At 37.4% G+C, this 12,867-nt stretch overlaps 1 protein-coding gene across 1 annotated transcript; it reads left to right on the forward strand.

The window, feature by feature from the left end:
* Window positions 1-1,555: 1,555 nt before the first annotated feature.
* On the forward strand, window positions 1,556-12,065 carry ASB14 (ankyrin repeat and SOCS box containing 14). The gene is made up of 9 exons (XM_010572525.1): window positions 1,556-1,683; window positions 2,194-2,244; window positions 4,204-4,340; window positions 4,438-4,596; window positions 6,471-6,716; window positions 8,374-8,545; window positions 9,492-10,035; window positions 10,899-11,052; window positions 11,859-12,065. The coding sequence occupies exons 1-9, from the start codon at window positions 1,556-1,558 to the stop codon at window positions 12,050-12,052; spliced, it is 1,785 nt and encodes a 594-aa protein (XP_010570827.1). The 3' UTR covers window positions 12,053-12,065.
* The last annotated feature ends 802 nt before the right edge of the window (window positions 12,066-12,867 follow it).

The raw sequence follows: 12,867 nt of genomic DNA on the forward strand, positions 1-12,867 counted from the left end.
TTTATATACTCATTGTACTATAGATTTAATCGAATACTAACAGTTACTTGTGTGTATATTTTGTTACATGTGCAATTACAGAGCAAGCCCTTGCAGTCAACACGTTAGGTGGATCAGGTAACAGGTGATGCAGATTTGCTATGAATTACTGCTCCTCAACTTTAAGATGTTTCTAGAATTATTCCAAACTTTGTAAGTGGCATGTTGACAACTTCCTTCATTTTGCTGTGCTCATTCATTTTGCAAATTTATTTATTTGCTTTCAGTTTTTCTTATGACTTTTATGTTAGTTTGCCTTGGTTTTTTTGTTGGTTTATTTCAGGCCAACTCTCTTGAAAGACAGAAGTGGGAGTTTTGATAAGGTAAAACAGATGAGAGGTTTAAGCCTAACAGAACATCTGTGATTTTAAACTATAATAGCACATAGCTGAATATACAAAAGAACAGTGGGACTACCTATGCATATAACAGTATACATCTATACACATTATACTATTTAATGATTGATTTGATTGTTAATAATTTTTTATTATTTCTTTTATATTTTAACATCTAGACTTAACAGATAGTATCAATGGGATTTATTTCTATGCTCCATTGTTTGTATGACAATCTTAAAAGGGTAAAAATATTTTTGATTGAACCGTTTCAATTTGAGGAACTCTTTAAAATTTTTTTTTTAAACTAATGCTATTCTTAAGCTTTTATTTTTATTATTATTATTATTAACTCCATTGTGGTTATACCACTGTGGTTTATTTCTGCCTGTATTTGGACATATATTATTGCAGTATTTTATATATATATCCCTTACAAGTATTAGGAAAAAAAAGGCATGTATTGAGGAAGAAAATGCAGAATTGTAAGTTTATCTGTCCTAATGGCTGTAGATTATGTAGATAAGGTGGTAAAGTTGGTCTTTTTCTCAAGCATGGAGTTTGATGTTGTTTCAGTTGGAAGGCTGATGCACGTAATAGCACAAATCTACAATACTTTCCTGACTACAAGATATAGCCCTCATGATATCTTTATTGAAACAGTTTGAACAAAAGTGATTATTAAAAACTTTCATGTCCTTCACTTGTCCTTCACTTCCAGGCCTTCTGTGAACAAACTGAAAAAACATCATAGCACAATTGTGATGATATTTAAGTGTCTAAAAAACTTAGGAGGGAATGAGTATTTATCTGAAAACTAGGTTTTACTTAGTTTTGTTGCTGTCTAATAAGTAATGCCAGAACAAGTAGCTATTCTGTATGTTCAGTCGGTGGAACAGAGATAAAAGCTAGCACATGTTATTGGAATAGAAAACCTTTACTCTGTTCTAAATAGAATAACTCTTTGCAGTGCAAAATTAAAATAATTGGGAGAAGGCTGAAGCTTGAGATGGAGAAGTTCCGTGTAATTTATTTTAAACTATGTTTCGTTTCTCTTGATACTTAACCAGCAATTGCTATTTCTGTTATTCCAGATTTAACCTGAAGATTTAAGATCTGCTTCCAATTAAAAAGCAGGGTTTCCCTTCGAAAAGTGATCCAGATTGTGTTGATTTGCCATGTATAATTCTACATATCTGTTCAATGATGATTCTGATGATGAAATCCCTACCCAACAAGCTATTCAAGATAGCTTACAAGATAAGCATAAAATTGAAACCAGTGCCAGTGCAACAGAGGATGAAAGGTAGTAAGTTACTACTTCTATTTTGGGTGTTTTCTTGACATTACTATAAGCATGTAGTAACCTTATTTTCATTTGTGAGTCCGTATGTTGTATCGCTCAGACCTTGTCTAATGGACACTGGAAACCACTGGTAGCTCACTTGTTCTGAGTTCTCCCTGAAAAAGTATACCCATTTCCTTGAAAATATGGAATGTATGATGTTTTACATCAATACCTAAGTGAGTACAAGGCTTTATGAAGAAGATAAGTACGTGATGTAAAAATAGATTGGTATGGTAGCTTTCCCTCATTTTAGTATTGAATTGTTGTCTTTGTGTGAAAAATCCAATATTTATAGTGGCAGGGGAAGACCAACAAAAAAAGTGTTTTAATGTGTTAAACCCTGACAAAACCTACGTAACTTACAGAACTTTAACGTGTAGTCTAGACTTGACTATTTAAATTAAGGTATAATTATATCCTGAACCTCACATTTTTACTTATCTCTTTATTTTTGTTCTGTTTATGCAGTTTCCAGTATATTGCAAGCAAAGAACATGGAAAGATAATTGCAGCAATTCGGACAGTTAAGTAGAAATACACCGCACTAAGCCTGTACTCCGAGGAATCACTTGGATATTGCACTGTCGAGTAATGCCTACATTTTGGGTGTTTGATCACCTGATTTAAGTACACTTTTTCTTTATATAGTCTTGGGAGGAGTAAGGCAACTAAAAACAGGACACCCAGAAGCTAATTTATTAGATGGGAACATGGATTCAAATATCACTCCTCTCAGATTCCAGTGCTTCATCTCCTGGAATTAGGGGACAATGCCAGACCTTTCTTGTAATATAAACAACAGGATGGCAAGGCCCTCAGTCAGTTAATACTTCATAAAAGCATTTGCCACTTTGTGAGATACCCAGATTGAAATCCCTTCTCTGCCTCAAGAGTGTTCCAGAATTGTTCCTTAATTGCCAAACTTTAGTGTATTCCAGCATGAGATGCTCTTAGTCTGCTCCTCTAAAACTTCTACTTTTTGTGGTATAATCAATTTATATCTCCGAGTCACAGAGATAACTAAACAATGAGCATAAGTAGTACAGTTGTTTGGACAGTTGTCTGGCAGTGGGAAACTTTCATTCCAGTCCTTGCACACATCGTAGTAGTTATAGAGATACTTAGTGGAGTAGAAATCAAGAAGCCAAGTCTTTTCTGGAAAAGCAAATGCTATAAATGTTCCATACACAACGGAGAATGTGTCTAAACTCTAGTTACACTTGCTGTCTGGCCTTATGAATATATAATTCTTTCATATGTAGGAGAACTTCAGCAGCAGTGATTAAGTGTCCCCTCACCCTATAGTTGTAACTAACAGAGAGCATACTGCCTTCTCCCAGGAATGATGGGATAAAAAACAAGAGCAGAAACCAGGCCTCTACTTACACAGGCTTTCCAGCCAAGAAAGTTTTGCTGTTTCTTGATGAGATATAAAATTGAAAACATAATCACTTGTGTTGATTAAAGATCCAATAGGATTGTTAGTAAAAGTAGGAATAACAAGATAAATCTCATCCCTATTAGATCAGCTTCATTTTACTTTTTACTGTTGTGTCCTTATTTTGGCTGGGATAGAGTTAATTTTCTTTCTAGTAGCCGGTATAGTGTTATGTTTTGGATTTAGTATGAGAAGAATGTTGGCAACACACTGATGTTTTCAGCTGTTGCTGAGTAGTGTTTATACTAAGTTAAGGATTTTTCAGCTTCTCATGTCCAGCCAGCAAGAAGGCTGGAGGGGCACAAGAAGTTGGGAGGGGATGCAATCAGGGCAGCTGACCCAAACTGGCCAAAGGGATATTCCATACCACGTGATGTCATGCCCAGTATATAAACTGGGGGGAGTTGGCCCGGGGAGGATCGCTGCTTGGGAACTAACTGGGCATCCATCAGCAAGTGGTGAGCGATTGCATTGTGCATCACTTGTATATTCCAATCCTTTTCTTATTATTATAATTTTATTTTTGTTGTTATTATCATTATTAGTTTCTTCCTTTCTGCCCTATTAAACTGTTCTTATCTCAACTCACGAGTTTTACCTTTCTTTTTTTTTTCCCCCATTCTCTCCCCCATCCCACTGGGTGGGGGGGAAGTGAGTGAGTGGCTGCATGGTGCCTAGTTGCTGGCTGGGGTTAAACCGTGACATTTTGCCAACCTAAATATTTTTTCCTACAGTTTCACTAGGACACCTGTTTATACATTAAACTTGCATGCACTATTGTTTATGAGAGGACTGTATTTGAAATATTTTAATCGTACTATTATAAGCAAGTTTTTTCAATGTATAATTTAAAATGCTTTGTGAGTCAATGTCAATCATTGATTGTTCTGTTCATATAAACCAGCCTCTCAGAAAAAATTGCTTTGACAAAGCAAGTTTTTTATTCTAGATACACTGATGGGATAAATGGCACTCAATATATTAGTTGCCTGAATTTTGTTTTATGATGAGTAATGGGATATGTGTCTGTCTTAAAATTTCACAGGTCAAGAAGAAGCGTTGATGAAGTTGGTAAGGCACAGTTCTGCTTTTGAGGAAGCAGATCAGCAAGGCTGGCTTCCTGTGCATGAAGCTGCAGCACAGCTAAATAAGAACATCCTTGAAATAACTTTGAAAGGTACAGAGTCCTTCTGGTTTTCCATCAAAAAAGTTTTACAAAGTCGGGTTTGATGAATCATCCAGCTTCAAATGTGTTCTGCTTTTCTGTATTTCAGCCTCCCGTGCCATTACGTGGGAACAGACCACTCTAAAAGGGGAGACACCTCTCTTGGTGGCAGTAAGAAATTGCTTTGTAGACAATGTCCGCTTTCTCCTGCTCAATGGCTGCAATCCCAATGTTAAGAATGAAGAGGGAGATTCTCCTTTAGTTATAGGTGAATACCTCATTTAGGGGTGGAGAGGTGAGGGAATGAGATGAGATTATAGTTACACATTTTAGGTTTCAATTTGACATATTTGACTTCAAATCAATATCTAAAATATTTTGCTATAAGGAGCAAGAAATGTTAATCTCAGTATTGAATGTGTCTGTCCCCGTCCGTTTTTCTTAAACAAAATCAAGGCTTTAAATGACCTGACAATTCCAAGTTAGGGACTGTTACCACAAAGTTCTTAGCATTGTTTGTTAATTAAAGTATTATCCTTATTGGTCTACTGAAGTGTGGGAAACATAGAATTAGGAGGAGCTAAAAATCTTTCCCCAAAGTCTGATCCAATGCAGGGAGCTCCAGATGCCTGCCATTTTCTGTCCCTCAGTTGCAAAGAGTTTGAGGTTCAGGTTGAACATACATCTTTTTATTCAAAGAATCAAATCGCTTTCTCCACAAAGTGCAGAGTGTCATCCTCTGCTTTCCTTGGCATCATTTACGCAGTGGTGCCAGATAACCAGGTTCTCCTGCTTTTTCATGCTATTACTGTCTTTCATGTCTGCAGGCATAAAACATTCATATTCTCTGCTTACATGGTATCTCTTTCATTGCATCAGCTTCTCTTTCTCCAAAAACTAAGGTAATTGGTTTTGATTTTCAAAAATTATAGCAAACCAGCCTGATTTATCTGCATTACGTAGAGCATAAAACAGTGTTTGTCCCTATTCAGACATTGTTGGAATTAATCCAAGTATGAGAAGTGAAGAAGCTAGCCAGGCCTAAATTCTTGGTTCACTTCTCTTTGAATTTTTTTAACTGAAGAAGAAGGTCCCATACCTAGTATCATTCTTAATGTGAATGCCATTTTAATTTGATCATGTACGAGAACTGTAATTCTTGATTTGTAAGGAACCATATTTTTCCAAGATGCTTTTAAAAAATGTTCTGTGTTCATTTAATTTGCTTCCCTCAATTTGGGCTGTGATGCTATTATTCTTACTGAGTCCTAGCCAAAAAAAGGAAAGCGTGTTCTCATTATCTGAGTTCTAAAGGAGCACTGTAAGTTTCCTTACTGGACCCCGACTCCATCCTTTTGAAATGACTAAAGCTTCTAGTCAGGGCCACCTGCTTAGAAAAGATGTAGAGAATTCCTAAATACTTTTGAAGTGCAGTATATTAAAATGCACCATCCCCCAAGAAAGGGATGTATGGGATATATCTAAAGCAGCTGTGTAGGTTACAGATAATGGGATATCATGGGTTATAGTATGCTGTCAATGGTATTTCAAGCAGCTGTGGCACATGAAGCTTCTCTGCCTAATCTGTCTCACTGTTCTACCCTGCACAGCCTGGGAGATCAAAGAGAGAAGGAGGGAAAGGTGTTGCCTATTCATTCCATCCACTGGAGCCAATGCAAATTACTCTTTTAAGATCCTTACTGACTTAACAGATCGGGCTTATTAAGATATGAAGGCATATGACACAGTCATTTTAAACTTTGTTTCATATTATGGTAACTGTTTGTAAAGATCGAATAGAGCTGAGCAGGCCAGCTCCTGACTGCACCAAGTCCCTGTATAGGATCTCCATCTAGTGGCAAGGAAAGTTGCATTCTGTTGCATTACCAAACGCAACAGGGGATTACAGAGAGAAAAAGAGATTACCATAAAATTATTCATTTGAATAGTTAATGTTCTTCTGCAAACAAAGAACAGACTTGTTGATAAGTAAAACCTTTCAGTGTAGTGTGACATTTCTCGGTGTATAAATAGGACTGCCAGGAACAGCTCGAGCTTTCCTGGGCTGCCATGTAACAGAAGCCATAGTGCATAGAATAGTGTTGAAACATTCTGGCTGATACTTTGCTTATTGTCTTACAGCAATTAAACATGACTCGTATGAGATTGCCTCCTTGTTGATAAGTTCTGGTGCAAAAGTGAATTTGCAGTGTGTCCACAAGAGGACTGCTTTACATGAGGCAGCCAGACTAGGCAGGAAGGATCTGGTGAAGCTGCTTCTTCGTTCTGGGGCAGATCCTGACCCTCGCAGTGGATATGGGCTTACACCTCTAGCACTGGCTGCACAGATTGGACATACAGAAATTATGGAGCTCTTATTGCAAAAAGGTGAGACTTTATTACATAGGATGTTACAGGAAGGGAACACTCAGGGTGGGGGTCTATCTTGCCAGTGTTATAAGTATCTGATGGGATGGTGTAAAGAGGACAGAGCCAGATTCTTCTCAGTGGTGCCCAATAACAGGACAAGAGGCAATGGGCACCAATTAAAACCTAGCAAATTCTGTCTGAACATAAGAAAACACTTTTTTCTGTGAGGGTGGTTGAACATTGGAACAAGTCACTCAGGTTGTGGAGTCTCTATCCTTGGAGGTACCGTAAACCTGACTGGACACTGTCCTGGGCAACCTGCTGTAGCTGACCCTGCTTGAGCACAGGCTTGGACTGGATGATCTCCAGAGGTCCTTTCCGACCTCAGCTATTCCGTGGTTCTGTTTTACAACTCAGTAGATTGATTTAGTAACATCTTGGTTCTGTGGTAGTAGTCTTCAAGTGAGTAGAAATTGTAAGCCATGTGTGTTAGTACTGAAATGTTTAAAGCTCAAATGGGAGAAAGTGTCCAACAGAGAAAATTATTCCTAAATGCAGAGGCAAAAAATTGTTCTTAGCTCAGTAGCCAGTAAAACTTCGCATAACTGAAGTGAAAGAAAATGGACTGTTATCATGCTACTGAGTATACAGCCTGTATTGTTAATAGATCCAAACATATGCAAAATATATTTTTAAAGATTACTTACTTGTAGCAAACTGTAGTAGTAGTCATCAGTAAATGCTTTGCAAAACTGCAAGCAAATCTGACACACTGCAGCAGATATTTTGTTTGCATTTTTGGATGGCATCTCAATATATTTGAAGAATTTGACTCCCAAATCACGTGAGTTGAGGTCCATCTAAAGAATTCCTAGCATCTTAAATTTCATGTTATAAGATATGTATATATGTGTGTATATATATATATATATATGCACACACACACATATATTCCCTCTAAAGTAGTTAGCCTATTTACACACATTTTTATTAGTCTTCTGAGAGTTCTGTGATTGGATGAAAACTGGTTATTGTAAAATACACCTTCGGAAATAGCAGCAGAAGTAATTTCCCTTACTAAAGAAAATTAAATGCTATCTGCTCCAGGAGGATTGTTGTGATGTAGTTAAGTAAAGGCCTGATAAAGACTACATTTTCATAATATTCAAATAATATTTTAGTGAGCAGTTGCAATTGTTTTTAAATGCAATATTGTTTTCTCATGTAGACAGGTCACCTTAGGGAAGGCCAGATGACATTTGTGGTGGGGAATTTTGTATGATGGCTCAGCAGTGCTGGAACCGGATTGTATGAACTGTTTTGATACTGGCTTCTCTCATATTTAGTTATACTTGTCTTTGTAAAGTAGAAGAATTGAAATGCATTGTATGTAAGCCAAAAAACAATTGTTTGTATAAATAAGAACCAAACCCCTTCTTTGCCCACTCCTAGCAGCAAGTCTTACTATGTGTTCAAAGCAGTTTGGACCTTCTTGTTCCCAGGATTACATAAACACATCTAAAATTGAGGATCCAACATGAAGGTTTATGCCCACAGTGGTTTTATTTGCTTAAGAATAGAATTCACAATACTGTATCACTGGAGGGTTGGAGATATTAATTATTGCTGGATATTTACAGTGACAACTGTGAAAATCCTTGATGCTTCTTTCCAGGTGCGAATGTTCTTTCACAGGCAATGGATTGTGCTTCTGTTTTATTTGAAGCAGCAGGAGGAGGAAATCCAGATTCTCTGAGTCTTTTACTAGAATATGGGGCTGATGCCAATGTACCAAAGCACTCGGGTCATTTGCCAATCCACAGAGCTGCATATAGAGGACACTTTCTGTGAGTTAATATACCTAAAAATCAAGTAATGGTGACATGAGAAATATTAACTTTGTTAATTCTACGTTATTCAAAGCAGGCAGCAAATCTGTAGTTTTGTAGAAGGGACTCTTTTTGACTATGTAAATATGAGTTTTCTGTGTCTAAATGTAAGAGACTGGTCAGGCTAAAATCATCATCATTTTAGGATGAACATACTAATTCCTACAGTATTTCCCCACTTGCCACAAATAGTAACACTGTCCAGTCTGATGTTGAGGTTCTTGGGACGTCCTCACTCTCTTTGGGTATGCCTCATCTCCACCCCATCACAGGAAGTTAAATGTACTAAATGAACAAATAGACTTAGGGGATAAGGTTATCCCTATTTTAAAGACAGGAAGGTTACTGGAAGATAGTTATGCTAAAATCACAACCAGTAAGTGAGAAACAAGTCTTCAATACTAGGAATGTTGCATTGTGGTTAAGAATCTGAGGATTCTTAATTCCTATGTTAGTATTTTATATTTATGTTTAAACCTAAATGTATCATATATATTAAATTACATATGTATTCATGTTATATATTCTATTCTATTAAATTCCCTAATATCTATAGGTTAAGCAATAATACTGTGCTCTCGACATTCAGGAAAAGCTTCTATTGAGAAGGAATCATTATTTCGCTAGCAGGGAATGGGGTTGTTCCTGAATAATAGTATAATATAATAATATTTTATGCATAGTAGGTGTGAAGTCAGTATCCATTGCTGGCTAACAATTTAATCATTAGCAATTAAAGTCAATGCAGTGGTATAGCATGCCATGGTACTGATTTGGTAGACTAAGACAATTGTATACAGTCATGATGAATTCTGAAGCTCAGCAACACAGAGAAATTCAAACACTGAGCTAGGTGAACCGGTATGTTTAAGATTCTGAGATTCTTCTTTTTTTAATTCTTTAGAGCCCTAAAATATTTAGTTCCAGTTACTAACTTTGATGCCATTAAAGAAAGCGGGATAAGTCCAGTTCACTCAGCAGCAGCAGGAGCACATCCTCAGTGCCTTGAGTTTCTCCTCAAATCTGGGTTTGATGCCAATTTTATGCTGGATCAAAGAGTTCGCAAAGGCTACGATGACCACCGGAAATCAGCGTTGTACTTTGCTGTTTCCAACGGGGATATCTGTTCAGCACAGTTGCTGTTGAATGCTGGAGCCCTGCCAAACCAAGATCCCATCAACTGTCTCCAAATAGCCTTGAGAATGGGCAACTATGAGTTAATGAATCTACTGCTCCGACATGGGGCTAATGTCAATTACTTCTGCAGAGTGAATACAACACATTTTCCGTCAGCTCTACAGTATGCTCTGAAAGATGAAGTCATGTTAAGAATGCTGATGAACTATGGGTATGATGTGCACCGCTGCTTTGATTGCCCTCAGGGAAACAGTTCGCATTCCCAGTATGTGACTGATGGATGGACTTCTACTGTTATCAAAGATACAATGGTAAGTATATAAGATGGCTTCATATGTTGTTTTACTACCAGTATCCTTCCTAAAGCTAAATGAAAATGTACTTAATGCAGTGTCAGAAAAGTAAGTTTTGAAAATGTAGGACAGTTTACACCTAAAGGTAGGAATAGACAAAATTAAATTGATGTTGTCAGGAGGCCTGGTTCATGACAGCAAATGATCATAAACAATATTTTTGAATCATGAAAATATAGCTAATGATATGCTAATGATCAGTACAGAATTGGCTCTCCAGGGCAGTCTTGTCCATGCTGTGAAAGCAGGGACTTGGAGGTTGGCTCGCTGGGTTGTCTTGTACAGTACATAACACTAGTACTGGAAGGCTGTTGCAAGGACCCCCTGGAGCTGGCACAATAAGCACTGAGCAGAAATTAACAAACCTGGACCAGTCTAAAGAGGATCCTAGAGACACCCATCAGCATCATTGTTTTGTAGTCTGCAAAGCCCACTTGAACCTAATAAACCCATCTTTAACCTGAAGATAAGGGGGTGTGGCATGCACTGGACTGGTGGGTCCTGTCACCAGCACATGGGGACACAAGTCTAGATTCCACTTAGTGAGTGGTAGCACTTCTTTTTAAGCACTTAGTTACTAAATATCCAGCTACTTAAGTTCACTTTTAGATCTAGTACAAAATAACCATCTCTCATATTTTCAGATTCTACTAGTGAGGCTTAATGCAAGCTGTGACAACCTCTAAAGCCCCCCTTACTGACAGAACACTCATTCTTTCTAGCGTTCTGCTGTAGTTATTTAATTGCTCTTGTCTTGCAAAGGTGGAAGTAATTTACAGGAGTATTGAATATCATCCTATTAAACATTTTGTTTCTATCAGTTCTGTGAAGTGATAACCTTGTCATGGTTGAAGCATCTGTCTGGGAAAGTAGTGCGAGTAATGTTAGATTATGTTGATCACGTCAATATCTGCTGGAAGCTAGAAGCAGTTCTCAAAGAACAGGAACTCTGGCCAGATATCAATTTGATTTTAAGTAAGTATCTGGTATTCAAATTTGAAATGACAAACAAGCTGTTTTGGGATTGGGGCCTTTTTTGTTGGTAGTATTTTAGTTTTCATTTTCTTTACATCACACTGGTGCTTTTCTTGACCCTTGTTAGGCCAAAAGTTATGTTTTGACAGTAAGAGACCTCTTAAAAATCAATCTATGCAGGGTTTCAACTAAGTTTCTTTCAGAAGTCTGACACACAGTAACTGCATAATTTATGTAGAGCACTTGGAACTTTAATTACAACGTAGACAACACAGTCCTCTTCAAGGGGAGAAAAGCTTTTCCCCCTGCCTCAAGTTGATGGAACAAATCTAATCAATCACTATTTTTGAGTGATTTAATTCTAGTCTAGATTAATTCTATGTCCTTTTTGCTTGTACACAGATTAAGAAGTAGTGACTCAAAATTCTACTTTTAGTAGCTTCTTTAGGTTGACCAAAGACTGGCACCAGTTATTTAGGAATAAAGTATATTCCCCAAACTTCACTACTTAAACTTGCATTAACCTATATTTAGCCAACTTGACAGAAACAAAATCTGTTGATTTAGCTGGCAATGATTGTAAATATATAACTGAGAGGTGTATGGGCTAAGATAAAAAGGCTAGAAGATCCAGACAGGTCCGGTTGTCCAGGGACAGTCACATTCATTTTATTTGACTATTTATAGAATGAATATGCAGCAAAATTGGGAACAAAGCTTTTGAAAGGTAGCAGAGTACTGAATAAATAACCTGAACAAAATTTAATAACTAACTTACTAATACAGTCTCACCTTCTCATTTCTAGCAAATCCTCGCTCTCTGAAGCATCTTTGTCGTCTGAAGATACGGGAATGCATGGGCCGGTTGCGTCTCCGTTGTCCAGTCTTCATGACCTTCCTTCCACTGCCAAACTGCTTGAAGGATTACATACTGTACAAGGAGTATGATCTTTATGGACAGGAAAACTTCACAGGAATCTACAACCTCAACTGTACATAATTAGTAGTTCTCTATGTTGAAGGGAATGTTGACATGGATAAGACTGTTGTGCAGCTGCTTTTTTCTTTTGGGATTTTATCTCGTATGTATTAAGGAATACCAGCATTTCCCCCTCACCCCTCAAGAAAACTGGGAGAACCCCAAAATGTAAGTATTGGTGATCCCATTCTACATATCTACTGGAATATAAACTATCTGAAAGTTATGACAATAGTCTTTTAAATGCTTAGTGTGAACAGTTAAGAACTGTAAAATGTAGGTCTGCAAACCTGGTGTTATTGCTAAGTTAAAGCTTGTCATAACTGATAACGCTACCCCCCACTGCAGGGTTAAACTCAGGGTTTAGTGAAAGGTCAGGGATTTAACTAAAACTGGGAAGGGACATACTTCTTTTTTGTCTTGTACTTCCCTTTCTCTTGCCAAGAAGTAGTTTTTATTTGTAAAGTCCTACAGTGAAGTTCTGAAGAGCAGCTTAAGTAGATTTATTTTTTTCACCCAATTAAGCAATCCCACATTCTAAGCAGTGAAATGGGATTAGCAGCTATAGAAACCTCTGCTTAGCACAGCAGCTAGTGTGAAATACCGATGTTTCAACAAGGCGGCACTATTTCTGAAAGACATGTTAGTTCTGCATCTCATTCTCAGGTACTGGTATGTCTCATTCACCACATACTTTGATTGCTCACTCTAGAACTAGGTTTTCCTTTCACAGTGCTGTCCAAAGGCATGCTTGCAATTTTTGAATAGTTGGAGCTTAAGCTTTTGGAGCACTATCTGTCAGCAGTCACAGTTGTCTTTCTTAGAAGTCTTACATA

This window comes from Haliaeetus leucocephalus, unplaced genomic scaffold (assembly GCF_000737465.1).
Source record: "Haliaeetus leucocephalus isolate CR32 unplaced genomic scaffold, Haliaeetus_leucocephalus-4.0 Scaffold2, whole genome shotgun sequence".
Taxonomy (NCBI): Eukaryota; Metazoa; Chordata; class Aves; order Accipitriformes; family Accipitridae; genus Haliaeetus; species Haliaeetus leucocephalus.